Source organism: Castanea sativa, chromosome 10 (genome assembly GCF_040712315.1).
Source record: "Castanea sativa cultivar Marrone di Chiusa Pesio chromosome 10, ASM4071231v1".
Taxonomy (NCBI): domain Eukaryota; kingdom Viridiplantae; phylum Streptophyta; class Magnoliopsida; order Fagales; family Fagaceae; genus Castanea; species Castanea sativa.
The window spans coordinates 25399590-25423751 of record NC_134022.1 but is presented as its reverse complement, the minus strand read 5'-3'; the positions used below and the strand labels follow the sequence as shown (position 1 = coordinate 25423751).

At 33.6% G+C, this 24162-nt stretch overlaps 3 protein-coding genes across 3 annotated transcripts; all 3 read left to right on the top strand.

Annotated features, from left to right (window-relative positions):
* Window positions 1–8873, top strand: LOC142614038 (uncharacterized). Its single transcript, XM_075786563.1, has 13 exons — window positions 1–327; window positions 490–627; window positions 791–872; window positions 1530–1606; window positions 3765–3871; window positions 4783–4903; window positions 5977–6093; window positions 6197–6288; window positions 6558–6624; window positions 6760–6838; window positions 6927–7018; window positions 8132–8275; window positions 8638–8873. The coding sequence occupies exons 1-13, from the start codon at window positions 94–96 to the stop codon at window positions 8776–8778; spliced, it is 1491 nt and encodes a 496-aa protein (XP_075642678.1). The 5' UTR covers window positions 1–93; the 3' UTR covers window positions 8779–8873.
* A 1827-nt stretch (window positions 8874–10700) lies between these two features.
* Window positions 10701–11413, top strand: LOC142612290 (uncharacterized). Its single transcript, XM_075784402.1, has 2 exons — window positions 10701–10851; window positions 10998–11413. The coding sequence occupies exons 1-2, from the start codon at window positions 10701–10703 to the stop codon at window positions 11411–11413; spliced, it is 567 nt and encodes a 188-aa protein (XP_075640517.1).
* A 129-nt stretch (window positions 11414–11542) lies between these two features.
* Window positions 11543–11884, top strand: LOC142612289 (uncharacterized). The gene has a single exon (XM_075784401.1). The coding sequence runs from the start codon at window positions 11543–11545 to the stop codon at window positions 11882–11884; it is 342 nt and encodes a 113-aa protein (XP_075640516.1).
* The last annotated feature ends 12278 nt before the right edge of the window (window positions 11885–24162 follow it).

The window sequence follows — 24162 nt, the reverse complement described above, 5'->3', positions numbered from 1 at the left end:
AAAGATGTTGTTGGACTCTGACCTGTTGGTTAAGCCATAGACTTTCCCTAATAACTTAACTTCAATTATATATTAACGCAGCAATATTGTCTTATGCCGGCATCCAATCCAGCCTCTGCCAGAGACAAAAAAAAGAAAATGTCTTCCCTGATCGACGTGGCGGAAGGGGAAGAGCAACGCACACCTCTTCTCCACAACCACAACCACAACGCAGCAGCATCCACTGATGACATCGTCCCCCCATCCAACGGCCCAGATTCATCCCCTCCCGCCGCTCCCAATCAACGGCTCCACTCTCTCGATGTCTTCCGCGGCCTCACCGTCGCTGTATGCACCCCGCCTCAACTAAGTATTTCTAATTTTTAACCTTTAAATATATTATATATATATTACTACTACTACTACCCCTTTGGCTTTGACCGTGAAAGTTGAAACTGAAACTCAAAATTAGTAGTCTGAAAATTTAGCTGCTTTGTTTAACATTGACAGTTGATGATTTTAGTAGACGATGCTGGAGGGGCATTTCCGTCCATTAATCACTCTCCCTGGTTCGGCGTCACTCTCGCAGATTTTGTGATGCCATTTTTTCTCTTTGGTGTTGGTGTCTCTATTGCTCTAGTATTCAAGGTTAGTAACATGTTATCAATGTAGCTCAAAGTCAAAACACAAGAGTTTTTTTTGCTCTTTAATAAATATTGCATTTCTTCTTTACTCTATGAATTAATTAAGAACTTAAAATTAATGTTTTGCAAATAGACTTTGTAATGGTATTATTATGTTCATTGTGCAGAGAATTTCTAACAAATCAATTGCTACAAAGAAAGTCGTGCTAAGGACATTCAAGCTGTTTATCTTAGGGTTGGTTTTGCAAGGTATGTTGTTTTTCCGTCTTCTGTTATAATTGGATGGAGAGGGTAAACTACCAATAGGCAAAAAAAAAAATTGTTTTCGTCCCCAAACTTTGCATGAAATGAAATGAAGTTCGTTTTTCATCACTAAACTTTAAAAACTACTTTTTCCATTGCTAATCCATTGAATAATGTAACATTTTCTGTCCTTAAAACTTTAGAATGATCTTTTTTGTCCCTAAATTATTCAAAAAAGTTATTTTTTCATCCCTAAACTTTAAAATGATCTTTCATACCATGCGTGGGGCCAATAGTTTTGTTCACCTCAAGTGTACCTTTTAAAAAAAAAAAAAATGTAATGGTCCTGGCTGCATATCAAATTCTCTAATGCTATAAATAGTACCACCTACAGGAAGGATAAAAGTTAACGAGACTGGATGGAAAGACAGAAAGAATAATGTTTTCAATAGTTTAGGGACGAAGACGAACTTTAAGTAAACTTTTCAACAATTTCGAAGTAGTTTGAATTGAGTCCTAGCTCTCAACTACCTAATGTAATAAGCATTTATTTACAAATTACAACTCAGTAATTACGATGAACTGTTTATGTACTTTTGTTTATTGATGCTTTGACAAAAAATAAATAAAAAAAAGATTGGTTTTGTTTGGAATGTATTCTAGGCGGGTATTTTCATGGGCGTAACGATTTAACATATGGAGTTGATGTGGACAAGATACGTTGGCTAGGTGTATTACAGGTAATCATTATTCAGTTCAACACACTGCAAATCTTAACACTGTTAGACTTGAACAACAAAATATGACAAAGGCCTTGCATGCAACCTAATAACAATAGAGTAACAAAGCCTGGCATGCTCCCTTTACAGAGCAATCAACCACAATGGTAATAACAACTGAGGTTCTGCACTATCTATCAGTGCATCAAACTCGGTTTACCAAATGATTTGGCATTGTATTGAACAGGCAAAGCTTAGCGTTTTGTTGCATAGAACAGACAGAGGAATCCCCCAATAGCAGCATATGGCTCTGTTACCGATAAAAAATTAAAATTCCCTTTAGCTGCCACTTGAGCCTTAACCTAGCAACTAATAGCTTTTACAATACCCTTCTCATTCTTCACCTAGTGTGAGTTTGGAAATAATTATTTTTGTCAACTTATTTTACTATTCAGCTTATTTTTTTTACTATTCATGGGTCCTACTGTACTTTTTGGTATTATTCATGAGTTCCATTGTACTATTTTAACGAACTTTTATCTTTATCTACAGTAGTTTCAGCAAAAAGTTTTCAGTTTCAGCAAAATAAGCGGATCCCAAACGGACCCCTACTGTCCATGTATACTAGCATTTTTTTTTTTGGCATGAGATATGATTTACGACAGCTCCCAATACCAGCATGCAAATATTGCAATTAGCCCTTGCCTTTGAAGTTCCTCAAGTCACAGTCAACAAATTTGCTCAATAGAACCCCAACAGTCAACCTCAGGCTTCTTAATCAAGCACTTCTCATAATTTCCTTCCAAACGCTCTCGGAAAAATCAAATCACACTCAAAATTGAGGTGATCCTTGCTCTCCATACAATCCCCACAGTAAACACAAGGCTAATCCCTTTTATAACCCCACTGGAGCAATCTAGCACGAGTAGACACTCTATTCCTGAATGCCAACCAGGAGATAAACACATGATTTGGTATTGCAGCAGAGTACCATACTCATTTCCACCAGGTTTCAGCACTTATAAAAAAAAATCCTGATTTAGAAGGAATCCAGATTGGATTATCCTTCTCTCTCCTATCTAAACTTGAGGTTGATTACTTTAAATTCCACTCAATTCATCAGACGTTGCCACTCCTCTTGATGCATGCTGGACACTATAGCTTCCATGCAATGGGCTGCATCATACACTACCATATGGCCAAATCTGGTATAGAGAACTCCAAGTGGATGCCAATTGGCATGCAATAGGGATATGTTGCTTTCATCCCCAACTTCAAACCTTAGAAAGGGCCTTGCTAAGCCTTTTAACTTCAGAAATTTTCTCCATCCCTTGGTACAATGCTGAGGAGCCTTCACAAAAAGGGGGGAGGGGGGAAGCATTTATTAATCAGAGATTCAGAAGTAAGATCGTGATCCAAAAAAAAGCAGTAGTACATGTTTTGATAGTGTTTTTTCTATAAGAACCTTACTACCACTATTGCAGATACTGCCACCACTACATCTTCTCCTACATGCTTGGTGGTGATAAATATAATTCAATTGCTATAACTACAATACAAACTCTGGTTTTCACAAAAAGTCAGAAAGGACAATTTAGTTGATTCAACTTGGTCCAGACTTCTCAGAATGTAAGGTTGATAATGCTGGGTTATGACTGAAGAGCTCCATTGCATTGGTGCAACTTTATGCTAGGAATTTCTTTGGTGTATGTCTAATCATTTGGTGTGTGATGTCTTCTTTTGATTTGGTAGTATGACAGTGTATCAATGCCTAAGTTATAATCTATACATCTCCCAGGGTTTTGGATTAGTTTAGTCAATAATACAATTATGTCCTGTGTTAGGTATTAACTGAAAATTCTTTATTTGATCATATATTGGCATAGTTTTTTTCAGGACTTTTGGGCATTCAAATGTTTTTTTTCCCACTCTTGAAACCAAAAATTCATGTTCTTGCGTATTACCTCATGTGCACTGCATCAAATTTATGCCATATATGGATGATTAAACTGAAAGGGCATACTTAACCTCAATAGATGAATTGTTCTTTTAGGATTGTTTATTTCAGAGCAGATAAAAGTACTATTACCTGCTGGTCTAGCTCTATAAATAGATATTAAGATTCAAAAACTTTTTAAAGCTAACATGCATATTGCAAATGTGTTTACATAATCTACAGAGGATATCAATTGGATATCTGCTGGCTTCAATGGCGGAGATCTGGCTTGTTAACAATGATTTTGTTGATTCAGCAATGGCTTTTGTGAAGAAATACTACATTCAGTGGTTAGTTTGGTTAGAATACATAATTCCACTGGTACTCTTGTTTTTCACATGCAATTGCACTACTTAGATATATTTGGAATGTACACATGTTTTGGTTTTATGAACTGATTCTACAAAAGCTTCAAGAGTGTGCTTCTTGACTGACTTCATGTAGAGATAAAACCATACTTTTTGGGTTTTAACTAAAGAATGGAAGATGGAAGCAGGATGGTTGATCTCAAAATAATTATGGAAATTTTAACAAGAAAAGTGCATCAAGAGGCCAAGTTTTGGTCCTTCTATATTTCTGTTCTTTCTTCAGAAATTTTTGCACCTACTTAGCAGTCTTGGGGATGTCAAACTTTAAACCACACTCTTTTTTTTGGAAGTTTGTGTTATACTTAGCTATGATTTTGAAATGAAGAGGCTGAGTTGAAAACATTTTGTATATACTTCATGAATAGGTGGTAATTATTAAAATTTATGATGATCAGGCTATAAATTTTAGGAACATTAACCTCAAAAGTTACTTAAAAAAAAATCATTAAGGCCTTTGAGTTATGAGTCAGATTATTGGCAAACTTAATAACAGGAATCCAATGATATCACATGACAAAAAAAATCTAGGGTGGGATGACCTGCATACTTCTTTCTTCTTCTTCTTCTTCTTATTTTTATATTTATTTATTTTTGGTTGTGATAACATAGGGAACCTTTTTAAAGAGCCCTTTGGGCTTGCCTCACCTGCTAGAATGAGTTGTCGGGTAATCTAGGGGCATTTACCCCTTGTGGGAAATGACCTGCATACTTTTGTAATTCTAATTTTGTTTAGAGTTTCTAGGTCTCTTAGATGGTAGACTTTTTCATGGGTGATATGTTTCTCCTCTTGCATTTGAGGTTTTCTAAGTGCGAGCTTTTGCTTAATTGTGCAGGATGTTTGCTATCTTACTGTGCTCAGTATACATGTGCTTACTATATGGCCTTTACATTCCAAACTGGGAATATGAAGATTTAAGCATGAATTTGACTGGTTATGCATCTGGTACTCAAATTGTGAGTTGAATTATATAATTTCTTGAAAATTTTTCATTGGCAATGCTCTTTCAATATGTCAATCTGTTGATGAAGATAGCCTTAGACTCCCAAATTTGTTACTTTATAACTGAAGATGTTCTCTTTACTTTTCATATCTTTTCATGTCTGATTTTGATTTTTGAACAATATGCCATAAAATGATTAGTTGTCAGTATTAATCACTGGATGCCTATGTTGGGCCGATTTTCCACAACTGAGACTTATATTTGATGCACATGCTTCACTTGTTTTGTTGGGTAGGGTGTGAATTTAAGCTGTTCTTATGACCCATTTTCTTATGGTATGTGCATTGGACATTGATAAATTATAACTTGTCTCAAAAGATTAATTGTTGGGCAATGATGAATTTAATCATTTAACCATTATTCTAACACTTCCTCTCATGTGTGGGCCCAAACACCCCTTAATAAGCTGGACCAAACATGTTGGATTTTTAATTTTTTAATGGAAGGTAGAGTGGAGATAGTTTGAACTCCAAATCACTTGCTTTGATAAATTACCACTTGTCCCAAAAGTTTAAGTTGTTAAGAAATGGTGAATTCAATCATTTAGCTTTAAACCATTATTCTAATACAGATAATATTTGGTTTCTTATTTTTCTTTTTGTTGGATAATTTGTCATTCAAATTCCAGTAACTAAGTGTGCTTGCAACTAGAATTGTCTAAGTAGTCAGCAGCTTTGACTGCTTGTCCTGGAATCTGAAGGTGGCCCTAAAGCACTTCTTTAGGCCTAATTTTTTTCAAATAATCAATTAGAAATGATTTTATTTCATAAGAGTGAGATCTACACTGTGAGAACATGTAATTGCTGTATACATGGAACCGCAGTTTTAACTAAATTATGTGAGGAAAGAAGGTATGAATCTACAGATCAATGTTATGGGTGCCTCCCCACATGTTTGCAAGCAAGCTAATAGTTGCTGACTGCTTAAGGTCTTGTATATGTTTTTTGTATCCCATTTTGTTTGTGGAAATTATTCGTTTCATTTACCCTCAAGTGGAACTGATTTAAACAAGAAATTGTTCAATAGGTTCATTGTGAAGTGAGGGGCAGTCTTGAGCCTCCTTGTAATGCGGTTGGCTTGATTGATCGAGTTATTCTTGGTGAACATCATCTTTATCAACATCCTGTGTACAGAAGAACAAAGGTTATTTTTCTTGGCCTTTGTAACTGCTATCTTGAACTCGCTATCTATGGGTTCCATTGTTTGATCATCAGGGGGATCTTATCTTAATCTTTGTTTTGCTCAGGAATGCAGTATTAATTCTCCTGACTATGGACCTCTGCCACAAAATGCACCTGGGTGGTGCCTTGCACCATTTGATCCAGAGGGCATCTTAAGGTTTGATAATGGCGTTCCTTTTTTCTGTTTCCTTGTATATTATTAATTTATGAACTGTGACAGTTTATAATGTATTAGAGAGAGGACACTCAAAACACAGTTAATTTCTAAATACACTGAACAACTTTCTTTATTGCAATCCCCTCCCCCCCCCCCCCCAAAAAAAAAGGCAATGAAAATGTTAAAGTGTTATTCATTACCATCCTCATTGATAGGTGCTGGTTGTTGGTACTTGGTTGCTAATTTCTTTTGATTACAAATTTTTCCAGTTCATTGATGGCTGCTATCACATGTTTTTTGGGATTGCAATTTGGGCACATACTTGTGCATTTTAAGGTACAATGTTTCTTCTTGTTGCTTCATAACATGTAGGCATAGTTTTAGCTATGTCTTATTGATTTACAGTTTGTCTTGATGTGACTCTTTGATAGCTATATTTGATCATATGAACTTTTTATCTTTTTTCTTCAGGACCAAATGCAGAGGGTTCTTTTATGGTCCATGTTATCATTCCCTCTATTAATTGCAGGATATGTTTTGGAGTTGCTAGGTATTTTGTCTTGTATCTGATCTATATCTTTTAGCTCTTTGTGAATTTCACTTTGTTTCTTGCAAGTAATTTCTGTAAGTTATATCAGGTGTTCCTTTCTGCAAGCCACTGTATACATTGAGCTATATGTGCATCACGGCAGGAGCATCAGGCTTGTTCCTAACCATTATCTTTTACATAGTAAGTTCATCATTCTAGATGGTGCTCTGACTAATTGACCAATATCCCCATGATTTAAAAGCGACCCAAGTTTAGCTTACTATGACTCCTGACATCAAGTGAGATCAAATCCAGTGACCCATATCAATAATTGATTTGTTAAATTGGGAAAATCATGGAGAAAATAGAAGAGTTTACAATCTCTTGATATGTTGACACTGACTCAAGCTTGATTTTATCTTGACCTAATTTGTCAAAAAGTTTTATTTATTTATATATGGGGGATGGGGGTTCCAATAAAGGGGTATCTCAATTTTTTTCAATTATAATTAGGTCAAAGGAAAACATCACTCGTAAGTTCTGGTCATTAGCAATTTCTCTACCATAAAATTTTACAACTTGATTTCAACATAAAGCCGTGGAATTATCATGGCAAACTGAAATAAGTGTGACTCTAGATTCTTTATATTGATTGCAGAATTCTTGACATGTCCAGGAGAAGTGCAAATGTGACCTTAAATTAAGTTTTTCCTGTAGTATGTTTTTTGTCCTATAAAAGTTTCAAATTCTGAAGGTCATCTCCCTCTGTTGAGAAATCAAAGAAGCTATGGGATTAGAGAAGTTAATCTTGAAAGGCACCTAGATTTTGTCTGGCTTTCAGTGCTTTGAGAATAGAATGTAACTTTTAAAATCTTGATATCACAGATGAACGTATTGACTCCAAACTTAGATGGAAAGTGTTGTGAATTGATTTTAGAGTTGGCATCATTTTCTACCTTCGAGTGACATTGCCTGATTCTTAAAGGATGGAATGCCCAATGATGGGAGACATCCTCTGCCATGTATTTCCAATCCTTTAAAATATTAAGGTCTTGCCACACTCTCTGGTTTTTGAGGTTGCTTTCAACCTTTTCCTCCAGAATCCACAAACACAGGTGGTGACTACAATATATAACAACAGTAAATCTACTCTTTGGTTTGATGACAAGGACCTATATGATGCAAACATTAGCTTGTCTTAACATCTCTGCAATGTGATACATAATGTTTAATTGGAATAATGAGACTGAAATTACAACCTGTTTAGTTAAATCATCTTTTAAAAACAAAAAATTAAACCCTCTGTAAATGCAGGTTGATATCAAACATTTCAGAAAGCCCACAATGTTACTAGAATGGATGGGGATGAACGCTCTCATTGTATATGCTTTGGCTGCTTGTGATCTCTTTCCAGCAGCTGTGCAGGGTTTCTATTGGCATTCGCCTGAAAATAACTTGGTAATTCTCTTCCTTTGTACTAGGGTATTACCTGAGTCACTATGCTTCTCTTTTACAATAAGCATATGTCTATGGAAGAAAAATTGTGGAATTTCATCTTTTTGGTGCACCCTCCAATTGTTGTGTGGAGATTGGAGAAGTTGCTAGTTAAAATTAGTTATATGTAAATATTTTGTTCATTGCATCACTTGTGAAAGTGGATTGACTGACATGCAAGATGGGTACTTGTTGACATCATCAGCAGTGTGATGTTATTTTGTACTATTTTTTAATAGATTTATGGGATTGTTGAACACAATCGATGTATTGGTTGACTTGGCACATTATCTGATAGACAATTTTGGGCCAAATCTGGTGTGCAGGTTGATGGCACGGAATCGTTATTGCAGGCCATGATTCATTCAGAAAAGTGGGGTACCCTGGTGTTTGTATTGCTTGAAATTTTGTTTTGGAGTCTCGTTGCTGGTTTCCTCCACATGAAAGGCATTTATTTAAAACTATAAAATATAAAGACAAGTACATGTTCTATGTTGTATGTCCCCTGTAAATAACAAATTTTTTGCTTGTATATGATTAGCCATTTCTGTGTGTCTACAAATTGCTAGCCTAATTGAACCCAATGACTTCTACTTTTAGCTGGTTAAATGACTTGTAGCGTACTTCTAAACTAACTGTAGCATTAAAAGAATTATTTGAAGCACAGCTGTACAAAGATAAAGTGAACAAATTGAGACTGTTCTTGGAGCTAGAGGATGATTTTGCGGCTGAGAAGTGAAGCTTTGCCCTTATTAAAGCATAAAGTGGGAAATGAGCGGACATTTCTTTTTGCGGCATGATGATTGGCACCCAGATGGTCCCCTATTTCAGAAATATGGGGCTTTAGAGTAGCATATGATACTGCAACTGTTACTTAAGCAAAGTTGTCGAGTACAATTTTAAATGGCCAATAAAATTGGCATCCTTCTAGGTTAGATGACCTCTAGTTATGATTTAAGGAAAGCTGGCTGATGTTCTCATTGTCATTGGTGATGAAGATCATGTGGAATGGAGGGTTGCTGCCTGTTGCTAGTAATGCAATTAAATTGTGAGGACTTGGAGGATGATAACTTGATAAGGGATATTGGAATTTAATTGGTGTGTAAGCTTGTCTGGTTTCCTAAGTAGTGCCTAAAAATGCTTTTGCAAGCTGGTTGGTAGTGAAGAAAAACAAGCTTACTACCAAAGATTGGCAAATGGGGGTATGCAGGGACGTGTTATGTACCTTTGCGGGAATAGAACTAAGACCTGGGATCAATTTGTATTTTGAGTGTTCATTCTCTAACAGGATCTACAATCTACATGGTGATCCTCAGGAATGTTTGATCAATTGGTAAGTAGGAGATTGACATGAAGAGTTTGATGGCAAGTCAAAAAGGTAAAGAGGAAAGGATTTCAGCATGTCATGACTCATGACTCGAGTGAGGTAGCATCGCAAGAGTAACTTATCACATTTGGATTGATTCAAATGCTAGAATTTATGATGGAAAGATTTGAACTGAAGCTAAAATTATTCAAGTTATCTTGTAGATATAAACTGTGTAAAAACATAAGAAATTTTATTCAAAATAGCAATTTATGTAGATTTTGGAAGACTTCTACTGTTTTTTATTTTTGATAAGTGAGCTATTGTTTGCTGTTAGTTGCATTTTTGCTGCTTGTTTTTGTGTTGCAAGTTGCAACTTTAGTTATTTTGTCGTATGCGGTTGTACTTTTGGTTTGGTGAATAAAGTTGCTCATTCCTATAACATTGATAGGAATGAAAAAGGGTCAAAAGAGTGAAGGCACTGTAACATTTATATTGAAATGAAAAAAGGTCAAAAGACATACTAATGACTTAGAGCATCTCCAACAGATACTCTATCTCTATTTTTTGGAAATAAAATGCTACTATTTACCTACTGTTTACATTCCAACAGGTTCTTTAAACACAAAACTTTTTTAAATTTTTTTTGAAGTTGCTACAGTAGTTCTCTTAATTTAGAAAACACTATAGCAACTCTATATCCTTATTTTATCTTAAAAAATTACCCAGTGGTATTAATTTACTATTCTTTCTCTCTCATCCAAACTTTGGTAATAATGGTCCAAAGTTTCAATTAGAGAAAGCTTAACCATTAAGTACTTGAACCAATAGATAAGTGATATCATGACCTAATTTACCATTGATTTCTACATGTGTTATGACTTTTTGAGCTCAATATATGATCTGCCTGAGGGGTTTTTGCAGGGTGTGAAATTTGTCTGAGTGCATTTGTTTTAATTTTTTCAAGTTGTGTAATATGTCTGAGGGGTTTCTTGTAGTATCAATAGGTGAATTGTTCACACATGCTGCGATAATTGTGTGTGTGTGTTTTTTTTTGTGGCAGCAACTTGGGAAATTTGTTCCATGGGTCGTAATACAAATTATGCACGCAATATACTTCTAAATGACTCGGATTTTGATGATGATTTTGAGATAACTGCGCTTCTTGCATTGGAAGAAGAACGATTAGAAAGAGAGAGGGCGTCAACATCACATTATGGTTTTGTTCCAGGCCGTAGGTTCATCCAACGTGATCATGGGCAAGGCCACCAAAGACTTTTTCAAGACTATTTCGCAGAATCACTAGTATATCCTCTTATCGTATTTTGAAGGAGGTTCGAATGAGTCGTTCTCTTTTTCTACGTATTAAATCTAATCTAGAAGAGAAAGATGAATATTTTGTTCGAAAAAGAAATGCTACCGGAGTGCTTGGTTTGTCTTCCCTTCAAAAGATGACTGCCGCACTAAGGATGCTTGCGTATGGAGTAGCGGCGGATTTTACAAATGAATATGTGAGAATTGGAGAAAGCACTGCAATAGAGAGTCTCAAAAAATTTGTTGAAGCCATAGTCGATATTTATTCTACAGAGTACTTGAGGTCACCAAATAGCAATGACATTGCTAGGTTGCTAAGAGTTAGTGAAAGTTGTGGATTTCTAGGGATGCTAGGGAGCATTGACTGCATGCACTGGAAATGGAAGAATTGCCCATCAGGGTGGAAAAGTAAGTATATTGGTCAGAGTCGTGAGCCAACAATTATTTTGGAAGCAGTAGCATCATATGATCTTTGGATATGACATGCATTTTTTGGGTTACTTGGGTTTCATAATGACATCAACGTGCTAGACCATTCTTTTATATTTACCAAGCTCGCTCAAGGCCGTGCACCTTCAGTGAATTACTCAATCAATGGTCATGATTATACAATGGGATACTATCTTGCTGATGGTATATATCCTTCATGGTCCACTTTTGTGAAGACAATCCCATCTCCACAAGGTAGAAATAATAGTCTTTTTGCTACAACTCAAGAGTCAACAAGGAAGGATGCAAAGCATGCATTTGGAGTGCTTCAAGGACAATTTGCAATTGTTCGTGGGCCTGCACGTCTTTGGAGAATAGAGGCTCTTGATTACATTATAAAGGCATGCATAATATTGCATAACATGATAATTGAGGATGAACGTGATGCTAATGGAGCAGAAGACCTTGATTATGAACATGTCCCTGAAAGCATCCCTACAACAGTGTCCCACGAGCCTACATAAGAATTTAGTCAATTTACGGCGTTCATTGCAGCCCATGAAAAAATTAGAAATAGAGAAACTCATTATGAGCTCTAATTGGATCTCGTTGAGCACTTGTGGCAAGGATATAGCGAGTTGTAGGATCATCTAATTTTAAGTTTTATGCTCACATTAATTTTTATGTCTTTAGTCTTTATTGTAATTTGAAACTTCTCTTCATTTATGTTAGTCTTGTATGGGTAAAATTCGATGTAATTTGAAATTTACCAAATCTATGTTAATCTTGAAATTTATCAAGTCTTTTTGAAAAATATGCCTATTGAGAAATATTACTATTTGAAAAAATGACCCTTTAAAAAAAGGGTATTGAGAAAATATAATTGTTGAAAATTTTTGAAAATGTTACTGTTGGAAAATTTAAAAATATAGCTATTAGGAATTTGAAATATAGTTGTTGGGAATGAATAAAGAAAGATTAAAAAAGATTAAAAAAAGAATAAAGAATGAATGAAGAAATAATATTTAAATGAGATAGAGAATGAGATAGAGAATTTGTTGAAAAATGTATTTGAAAAAATTGGTAGCTAAAAAGTAAAAGTCACTGTTTATTCTCCAAACAGTACAAAAATTTGGAAAATCTATCGTACAAAATATAGAAATTATCTTTTGTGACAAATGTACTCGATATATCTCACCCCCCTCTCTCTCCCTCTCTCTCGAATAATGTTTTATAGACATATATTGTATTTATATAGGTTTTTTTTTTTTTTTTTCCAATGAGAGTGGTCATTACTGTTTGGTATTGACTATTTTCTTAGTGTATATAGTTCTTCTGTTTCCCACACACTAAGTAATTAGATGTAAGAATCCTTGGGAGATAACTCTAAGATGCTATCTAGGGATTTCAAATTTAAGATATTATGGATCTTATGAAAATATTAGAAATCATTAGACTAATCTGTCTTACACACCAAGTAATTAGATAGAGGAATATCTTGAAAGTGACTCTAAAATATTGATCAGAGGGTTTCAAATCTAAGATTTTATAGATTTTATGAGGCTTTAGAAATTGTTAGGCCAACCTTTTGGGATTATTATGACATCTCTCTTGCATACGTGTGGACGTTACATCTCATGTGCACGTGGGAAAGATGTACTAATATATAAATTTTATATGAGAACATTACATTGGCTTGTAGTACATTATTGAAGACAGATCCCAAAAAGGTTTGCCTATGACATGAACTTTGGTGTACACTGAAAATTGCTCTATGAGAGAAATAATGGCCAAAGCCCCATTTTCTTGTGACTGGGTCTAAGATTATTCAAGACTTCCACAGCCTTAGTGTGTCTAAAGGAATATCAGATGTAGACATGACAAAAAATTGTTGTAAGATTAAAACATTCAATCATTAACTTTGTGTCTAAAAGGTTTGTTTGACATAGACGAGACTGAAAGATTATACCAAGGTTATGTCACTCTCGCTCCCTTCAACATGAAAATAAAGAACAAATAGCAAGGTAAAGTTTAATTCAGCAGCTTTCGGTATTCATTGTGGCCAACAAAAAATTACCTGTGTAATCCAAAAGCTAGAGTCCGTTCACATGGCCTTTTTATAAGTATCATATCCTAATTTCCAGCATGTTTACAGAAATAACCTTTGTCAAGAATATGAAAATTTTGGTTTATGGGTGTGATGGAGAAGGTTGAATTCTTGAAGTGAGGTTGGATTGAAAACTAGGACTTAGATTTGGATGTAAATTTAACAAACAAAATATTAAATAAAAATGAAATCTCCATTTAGAAGCATTGGACTTGGGACGTGTTATATTTCTATCTCAATATAAAATCGTATCCTTTCATAAGCTGTAAACAGCAAAAATCAAGATCAAAGTCATGAAGGGCTACTTTAAAGATTTTAGTCAATAATTAGTAACTATATTATGATCATGAATAATCGCCCTTATGTTATTAGCTAAAAGCTACAATTTTCATGCAGAGAACAAGTAGTTATATATTATTGAAATAACTACATAGTAAGTGATTAGTTAGGAAGTATAAATATTTTATTTGGGTTATATCCATGTCATATTGGTGCTGTACCGATCATGTTATATTATAATTAAAAAAAAAAAATTATTCGTATCACCGTATTGTATTTGTACCGTATTCGTGTTTGTGTCCTTGCTTCCTATATGATTAGAGATCCCCCACAGCCCCAACTGTTTTTGATAAACAGGGGGAATCCCTTTTGATAAAGGAATCGAATCCTCAAGCTTAACGTCTTGTTGGAAAAGAAAATGCACCATAAAAGGTTAATCATTTATTCCTGTCTTTTCAAAAAGAATTAGTGGCAAATATAGACTAGAATAATAAAGAAGTCTAGCTCAAAAGAATTTGCTGCTTTGGTATATTTAGTTTCTTCCTATCAAAGACAGAACTACTAAGTTGGTGAAAGAGGGTTTTGAGTAATCTCTTTCGGCCATAAACAACTTTAACTGAAGCTCTCCTTAATTTGATTCCACCACCATTTCCTGGGGAAACTCACTAAAGATCTATTCCAACTAGTTTTTTCTTTTCACATCAATATAAAGCCAGCCACTAGCCATGCCTGCCATGCATTTTCTTGCATTGCCTTCTCCCTTTTTCCTAAAAACTCCCTCCAATCATTAGGAAGAAATAAAGAGAAAAAAAAAATGGCTACTGAGAAAGCCAATGCTGAAGTTTCACAAACCCCAAGTAGCAGCACCCAAGACAATTCAACTGATCAATCAGAAAACAGCAAACAATCAACAACACCTTACTTTGGAAAAGCACTTGCACATAGGGCACTTTATGGTTCAAGCAGCAGACGCAGTGGAAGCAGAAAGGTTAGAACCAGTGACGTTAAGTCATTACCAAGTAGGCTAAGCAAGGTCTCATTGGCCGAAGGCGGTACAAAAAACTAGAAATGTGGTCTTTTGAGCTTTTCTATTTTTATGTACTTGAATGAATGTTCTCCTAGTTATCCTCAATTCTGTTGATCATCTGTACTACACAAATGCTTGTATTTAAGTCAGAACATGGGAACTTGTTAGCATACGCTTCTATGAGGGTGTAACATCATCCATCATTTGTCACTGTCATAAATTAACATCAGTGTCCCCCTTTCACAAAATTTTGCATCACCAATAATGAAACTCATCAAGAAGACTAGTAACAAGCTTTCAACTATGGCAAAGCTGAGTTTTTAACATTTGGCATAGGCACACAGAATGACATTCCCTTTCTACTACCATAAACAGAACCATAATGCATTACAACTAAAATGCAATTGCTGTGGTCATGTTATCACCATATCTAATTGGAGATAGCAAACAACATTATACTTGCATGCACACATACTTGGAAACCATAGCAATTTAAAGTCCAAAAAGCATGAGAAAGAGAATAATTATAATTTAATCTTGCACCTAATTCATGACTTGGGCATACATTAAAGAATCTAAGAGATTTTGTCGGTCCTGAACAGAGCCGTACTAGAAAAGTATGAACTCAGTATTTGTAATTTTGTGCAATAATTGCATCAGTATTAGGCTCAGGTATAATCCAACACTAACAAAAAACATATAAATTGTTGAGATATTATACAAAGTAATAATGGAAGAATAAGTTTAATACAAAAGATAAGCAGAAAATAGATAATTTAGAGATATTATATCGTTTTCCTTAGACAATATTTACCCTCCACATTATTGTTGCTAAAGGGTTATTGCAAATTTGTCCCCAAGATACAACCAAGACGTAGGATTCTACAGATAACAATTTTGGAGAATGACCACTAAGATTTCTTTTATTCTCTCTAACTATTTTGAATTTCTCTCTTCTTGTGTTTTTTCAAGTGAATATAAGCCTCTATTTAGACCCATAGGGTTATATTTCATCAAAAGGCATGTATGGAGAGTTTAAATGTTTTATAAAACCGTTAACAAGGCTTGAAACCCCTTCAACCTTTTTCAACAATCACCAGAAAATTCTACAGAAAATCCTGCTACACGATTTTCGATCAGTTGCAAATTACTTTTGATCAATCGAGTACTCTTTTCGATCGGTTGAACAGGAATTGAACAGCGATTAGACATCCAGAAATTCCAGGATTTTTTTCTTACCATTTTCAATCAATCGAGCTAAAGCTTCAACCGATTGAAAATGCTAAATTTTGAATTTTCACTTAGAAAATTCCAGAACTTGAATTTTCACTTTATAAAATAATATTCTCCAAACTCAAACATTATTATTACAACCTATCCATATATATACCTCTATATATACAACATAAACTGTGACCATTTTTTTCCATATGCTCAAACAGTCAAACTTAACAACTGAAGAATAATTGAATGAAATAAAATACCAAACTGAATTTGATCAATTCATCTAAGAAATACTAGTGTGGATTAAGTCAACTCAATCTCTTTGTTTGTAACAATGCCCAAGTTGAAGGTTTTCTTCTTGAAAAAGGAAACAAATTCTCTAATCTGTTTACTGCGCTTCATAATTAAGACTCATAAAATTAATCGTTGGAAACATAAGCCCAGCTCAGTTTACATAAACAAGATTTGTTTATGATAAGCCTCAAAAGGGGGGGGGGGGGGGGAATCAAATTGAAAAGAACTCAAGTATACACAAAAATTCCCAAAAGAATTGCAATCTAAATTTATGTGATATACACAATAAAAATAAAAATTATAAAGGAACTAGCTTTGCCAGTTATGGTTGAATATTTTTACAAAGAAATTCAATCCAAAATGCGTGCGAAGGGGTTAATCCGCAAAGATGGGCTTTGGTCGGGATTGTTGAGTTTATGCTTGTAGAGAAAAGCGTGGAATCAGGCCCAGGGAGATTTTGTTGGACCAGAAAGCCAGGAGTGTAAAAAAAAACTTGGCCCACTATCATAAGGCCTTCTTATATTGATGTGGACAACATTGAGAAAATAAAGGCCCAAGTGCTGGAATATGTGTAGAAATTGTTTTATTTTTATTTTTTTTTTTGATAAACTATGTGTAGAAATTGTTAGGCTGAAATGCAAGTGGGACTAGAATAATGGTGAGTTCAACACCCAATTTCTTCACAAAATATTCAAATTTTTTAGATAGGTAAATAATTGGAGAGAGGAAGATGGGTTTTGAATCATCAACATGGGGCACCACAAAATTGTTTTCATCGATGAGCTATCACTTTAATCCCACAAAATCTTCGAATTTGATTAACTATAATGCATATGTTGGAACTGGACCTCCTGTTAAGATTAAATAGCTAGACCCGGATTTACCTTTTATTGCATCTGAACCACACTTTATTTCTGGGTTTTGATCTTCATGACCCATCTCGACCATGCCTAAGTAAATCACTTGCGCCCAATTATTTGTGGTTGATATCTACCTTAAAAGATGTTTTAAGTGATATTTAAATAGCACATACAAAAGTATACAAACTGCCTTTATTGGACACAAATACGATTTTGCACACGTGTCCGAATTGTATCATGTTCAGTGCACAGATGTATTAGACACAAGTTTTACCCATCTTTATTGCTTGGTAAATCGAATATGTTCAATTGCTGGTAAAACTGCAGCTGAGTGAAAAAGCAAAATTTTCTGTTATGCTGCACTGTTAGCCGTGCACTCTTATCATGAACATGCTTTTGGTACAAGTACTAAAATTATCTACTATCAAAAATAAAAGAAAAAAGTACTAAAATTATTGTTTAAAAGCAAAGGAACAAGGGCCCAAAATCAAGCGATATCAATGTACTAATGAACACAAGTCACATGAAATGTGGGGGAATGGACCTCCAATCTATGTCAAGAATTGTCCCACTTACAATTTACAAGTGGAAAATGGCAAATGCCAACGAAATGTGAGCCCGCAATGGTACGTAAAATGTTCAAATAATTCTAGTGCTTGATATATTTTTGTTTTTGCAATTTTTAGCTATGGAAGTTCAATTTCTATGTTGCTTAATAAAAAGTTGACATTCATAGCGTCATGTGACGTGCCCACTTGCAATAAAAATCCCAAAGTATCTATCATTTCATGGCAAAAGAAGTGTTTACCAAAGTGATGAGAATTGCGCAAATTTTGAAACAAAGCCAATGGTGGGAATGGTTGACCTTACCCTAATAGAAATGCTTAGCCATTTATTATAAATAGAAGGTGTTTGATGCTGCATCATTTAAGTGTGTAGCATAGGCATAAGTCGCTTCTGATAAGGAAAAGTTGGGCTAGGTGGGTCATCTTCAAGGATTCGGCAATCTTAGGATGTCTACCATTGGTAATTTCAATTTTTTGAACTTTAAATGTCTACCAACAATTTTAGCGTCTAATCCAAAGGGGTAAGGGATACTATTATCTTTTCTTACTAATGTTTCAAAAACTAATTAAGTATCATTTGGCTGGATTGTGATTTAAGTTCTTGTCAATCATATCGCAATCCGTGATTTATCCAATATTAAATAAAGCTAGTTGGATAAGGAGTTTTTTGTTATCAGCATCAGCTTCTCAATTGATTTAATAAGATTGAAATTTTTGAAAATTCTATGAGACAAATTTTAGACCATATGTCTTATTCAATAGCAAACTTAACGACCATTGGACGAGTAAGATTAATGAATGGATTAAACAGATGTGGTCATAACATAAGCTTTTTTTTTATAATAATTTAATTATCCATAACATCAGCTAATTGATAAGGCTTGTTATCAAATTCTTCCTTAGTACTTAATTGATGCCTAATTTCATCACTAATGCTATACACGATAGAATTTTAACTTATGATGTCGTATGATTGTTTTATATCTTTAATCTAATACATCAATTGATTTTTGATATAATAGAAGTTCAAACCCCAAATCTCTAATGTTAATGCTATATAGAATGTTTTATTCAAATTCATGTTTTAGCGAGCAAGATTTCTTCCTGAACGACAGTATTTAGTAGAATCGATCCTAATACAGATAGACAAAGAGGTCATGGTTAATTTCTAAGCTGCAATATTTTATTATGGTGCACATCCTTAGCATGCCTTTCCTTCATAACATAAGTTGTATTGTGGGAATAGGGAAAACAAATTCCAAAACTTCAACATTGTACATCCTTAGAACTGAACACAGTATTGGTGATTGCTCAATTAGAGCTCTGCGCGAAGGGATGTCATGCAGTGTAACTTTTACATAAGGGCAACTTAAAACGCTTCTCAAAATGAGGGGAAATAACAAATTGGAGAGCCTGTAATAAAAACTTTAATATAACAAACAGAAACACTATTTAACCCAAAATTTTTAAGTCTATGAATTTGGATTCGATTAAGTTATATCAGATCATCAACTTGTTTATGGGTATCAGTTAGCTCAATTAATAAAATCTTTGATGGTTGAATAAGAGATTTGAGATTCAATTCCTGTCTACACAAAAAACCAATGAGTATCTTGATCTAATAATCAAGAGTATAATTTAATTTTGAAGCGGGCGCTATAGATTAAAATTTATAATTTTTTTTATTTTTTATAAAAGGATCCTCAACTTGTTTGCCTTTTCTCCATGTAGGAACGCAAAAGGAACAGTAGTTACACGCTCAAGCTCCAAATGAGAAGGCAAAAGTCACTGCATAAAGTTCCCCACAAAGGGTTTCCTACAAAGAAAGGGAGATTCTTGTGAAAGTTATGCAAAAGTGAAAGGAATGGATACTCATGAATCATACTAAGAAGAGACTACACCGAAAAAATAACTCGTGCTAGGGGCAATTTGTGTACTTTTATTGTTCCCATATCCTAGAGAGTAGTCACAAAAATGACACATAGTCTAGCTATTCCATCACCATCATAGAAATAGCTTTAGTAGGGCCAAATAGCCACTCAATGATTTTCGTCCGACTGCCAGAATCCAAACAATGGAGGGGAACGACGATTTGACACCATTAGAGAGTGGTGGGGATTGAGTTTGCCTCTGGGTGTCTCAAAATTTTCCCAAAGATATGAACACATTATTTTACGGAAGGCATTGTTGAAGATTGAAGAAGTGAAGTAAAGATAGCACATGGGCACAGCCATAATGTCCCATCGAGCATCGATATCCCATTTGGATAGCTTTATTCATTTGAGTTTTCACATGTATTTACTATTTTATGCTACCATTCCGATGCTCATCACTTTTATATAGATCTATATATATCTCAACCTTTTAGGCTAAATATGTTGTAAAATGGCTAAATTATAAATTGCATATTTTAAACTATGATCAATTTAGTTCTTCAACTTTATCTTTTTTTTATTTATCATTTCTTATCAACTAAATATGCAAAATAACTTAGTTTCGGTATTTTATAATTTTTTTTCTTAAATTAAAAGGAAATCTAGAAAAGTCATAAAATCGATTTTTTTTTAATCAAGGAAGAACAATAAAAAAAAGAGAGTATATATATATATATATATATATATATATAAAAGAGAGAGAGAGAGAGAGAGAGAGAGAGAGAGAGAGTCTTAATCAAATAGAATAAAATGACAAGAAATTAAAATTGGAATGGAAAATTAAATAAAATTAGATGACTGAATTGAAAATATGTCAAAAATTAGAGAGCAAGGTTTATAATTTTTTTAAAGAAAAATATTCCACAAATTAAGCTCATATGCTCCGCATGCAGTTCACCAAATGTTAGAAGCCTTGAACTTCCTTCTTGATTTGTTCCCACAATGTTAGATGGAAGATTCAGTATTTATTCTCAGTGGTCAGTGCTGCCATGTAGAAAGGTGAAGCAACCATCCATAATCCATTGCACACCATAGGACATAGTGGTGATACAAAAAACACACAAGTTATATAGGCATTTTTTTCGTAGCGGTTTTAAAATCACCGATATAGGTCAATATTTTTGTAGTGATAGTGTCAATAAAAGTTTGTGCCGGTTAAACCAGATTTGCCGTTGTTCCATTTAAAGAACATGATGAAATAGTTTTATTTTTGTCCTTTAATCAGCGTGATGAACATTTTGCCTAGTTGAACAAGACTGACTTTCAAGGTTGTATTCGTGTTGCCAAGAAAAAAAGAAAAAGAAAGTAAAACACAGCCAAACACATTAGTCCTTGTTTTAAAAAAGAAAACACATTAGTCCTTGCATTAGTTACTCTCTCCTCCGTAGAACACCACTACTTGAAGAAGACCTCAAAATAATTAAGTTCAAAGATCGGTGGTCCACTTAACGAGCTAGTGAGTAGAGATAAGTGGATATTGCAGTACTCTTGGATCAGTTAGTGATGGGTGTTCTGGTCGACATTAAGCTTTTACAATTTGTTAAAGGTAAAAGTCTTTCTTTTTTGGAGAGGGCCACATGTATGGAATAACTGGCCCTTTTAAAAAAAAAAATTTATGGGTTCCTTTTGTGTCAAATTTCAGCCAAGTATATTTTTGAAGCACAAATATATATATATATAGATATATAGAGAGGTGTTACGTCCACAACATTTTTACAACACAAATCATAAGTGGTTAGTTGTTACTAGTTCAAATTTGAACCTAACATTAAGATTACTTTTTTACTCCAACAATAACAACCGGTAACAACCTGCCACATTTGTTGTGAAAATATTGTAAAAATATTGTGGATATATCATTTCTCATATATATATATATGAGAAATGATATGTCCACAACATTTTCACAACATTTTTACAACAAATCCTAAGTGGCAGGATGTTACTGGTTGTTATTGTTGGGGCAAAAAAGTAATCTTAGTGTTAGGTTCAAATTTGAACCAATAACAACTAACCACCTATGATTTGTTGTAAAAATGTTGTAAAAATGTTGTGGACGTAGCACCTCTCATATATATATATATATATATATATATATATATATATGTATAATTGGACTAAGATGATACTATTATCATCTATATTTTTTTGGTCTTGTTAATAGGTGTCACTAGGGCAATTGTTAATAAACTATTTACACCATTGCATGATTTGTTCTTGTATGACTTCAATTTGTGTTACAATTTGATTAAGAAGTCATTGCTTGAACGTGCTATGGCTTATGAAAAATTTGTCAGACAGTTTCAGATACTGCAAAAAAAAATAACTCAAAAAATCAGATATTAAAACTTCTGAAAAACCAAAAAATATTAAAGAATCAAATGATTTACTGCTTAGAAATTATTAAAACAAAACAAAATATATATGACTAAACAATAGAGAAATATAAGAGAAAGATGATGAGTTACATTCGAAAGAATAATTCCAATTATAGCAAGCTTTTTTATTTTGTAAAAAAACGGCTAAAAAGAGTTTAGAGGTTCATGTACCAAAATTACTTTTTAAAAAATACATGAAAAACCATAAACTAATTTTTTTTTACAAAGTAGAGGAGAAGAAAATAATATAAGAAGAACTTATACCTCTAATCGGCTTTAAGAAATGGGATTTGCTTTACTTTTATAGCGTTCATGATTAACCTTGCAAATTTGGAGATAAATTATTAATATTTGAGTTTGAGTTTAAGTTGGACTTGTTAGAGAGAGAGTTTCACTTCTTGTTAAGTTTGAATTAAACAAAAATAATTTTGTTTAAGAAAATAATAATGATAAGTTTGAATTTAAGTTGGACTTGTTAGAGAGATAAAGTTTCATTCCTTGTTAAGTTTGGACTAAAGAAAAATAATTTTATTTAAATATTATGCTAATGTGAAAAATTGTGAAAGTTTCAAAGGTTTCAGTTTATATATATAGAGGTATAAGTAGCAAATCCCTTTAATAAAGATACAATCAAATAACCTAATACCTATTTTATAAATAATCATTTTATTACAGGATGTGTATTAATACCTAATACCTATTTTATAACTTTAATTGGTACATGTTTGGTACGCGGTAAAAGTTAGTCAGTTGAAGGAGCCAATTATTAATAACCACATCACCCTTATTGTTTGCTTGTACATAAAAAAAAAAAAAAAAAATCACTTTCACAATATTTTTAATATTTGTTTATTAAAAGTGTTATGTCTATAACATTTTTACAATATTTTCACAACAAATTATATGTAATAAGTTATTATTAATTCTAATTTAAACCTACTACTGAAATTACATTTTTATCTACCATAACAACCAATAATAAATTGTCACTGTTTATTGTAAAAATATTGTGTACATGACTTTTGCTTTGTTTCCTTGGTTTCCTTAGTGGGTTTCAAATTAAAGCTACAATCACTTTTCTGCTCACATCAGATAGCCAGTAATGATCAATTGCCTATATATATATATATATATATATATATATATATATATATATATTCTTACTGCTAAATTCTCAGTAGTAATGAGTAACGACAATAATGATCAATAGCAAATTAGCTTATCCATAATGATTAAGTTAATGACTTTCTACTGATGTAAAAATGTGCAGTTATCCTTGTATAATTACTTCAGTGTCAAGTCCATGGGATCAGAAAAAACTCAGCAAAATAGATTCACCAAGATCACTTAAGATATATCCCATGATGCACTTTCAATGGTTTCTTATGAACTTGCAAGATTTTTGAGAAAAGTAATGTCAATCAAGCTAGGGTTATGGGAGACAATGTGATCATCGAAACCCTGAACCAGAGCCAAAGGACGTGAATACATGTCCATGCGCATATTGGTGGCCGACAGCCTATCCCTTCAATAAGCTTAACAGGAATCGACACGTAGTGTTTCTGTGCAATGACAAACATAGTAAGCAAAGTACAAGAAATTATTCATTTCCTCAAAGGAGGATGGGAACACAATGACTCATTTCTAGTCCTTTCTACTCTGTTAGGTTCCCTTTCATTATTTTCCTCTCAGGCTTCAATCCAATACGCTTTGCAAAAACAATGGTACGATGGATTTCATCTCAAACATGAAAATATTTTCAAAGTACACACACCAAAAAAATATTTTCAAACAAAAAGTCATTAACCTAAGGAAGACAGGAAGTGAAATTATATGTCACTCTATTTAATCATATCAAAGTACTCTATCTCTATCTGAATTCAGATTCTTGTCAACTCTCTCCTTATATTAACTGTGCTAGTTGTTGGTGTAATCAATCAATTGACACGTTACCCACCAGGCTTTTCCAAGTCCTTTATAATAAAAAATTTACATAATATTTCATATGATAAGGATATAGTACAACGTACCAGAATCTTGATTTATAAATAAAACAATACTTTTCAGCATTTTTACTTTTAAATGAAAATGTTTAAGATTTAAATCTTCCAACTTTTAACTGTCATATTGTCA

What these genes read in the sequence shown, in the direction of transcription:
- LOC142612289 (XM_075784401.1), top strand. Translation starts at nt 11,543, where the DNA reads ATGGGATACTATCTTGCTGATGGTATATATCCTTCATGGTCCACTTTT.
- LOC142612290 (XM_075784402.1), top strand. Translation starts at nt 10,701, where the DNA reads ATGGGTCGTAATACAAATTATGCACGCAATATACTTCTAAATGACTCG. An exon ending in TTATGGTTTTGTTCCAGGCC is followed by an intron (nt 10,852 to 10,997) that starts GTAGGTTCATCC and finishes AATCTAATCTAG; the next exon opens with AAGAGAAAGATGAATATTTT.
- LOC142614038 (XM_075786563.1), top strand. Translation starts at nt 94, where the DNA reads ATGCCGGCATCCAATCCAGCCTCTGCCAGAGACAAAAAAAAGAAAATG. An exon ending in CTATTGCTCTAGTATTCAAG is followed by an intron (nt 628 to 790) that starts GTTAGTAACATG and finishes TTCATTGTGCAG; the next exon opens with AGAATTTCTAACAAATCAAT. An exon ending in GTTGGCTAGGTGTATTACAG is followed by an intron (nt 1,607 to 3,764) that starts GTAATCATTATT and finishes CATAATCTACAG; the next exon opens with AGGATATCAATTGGATATCT.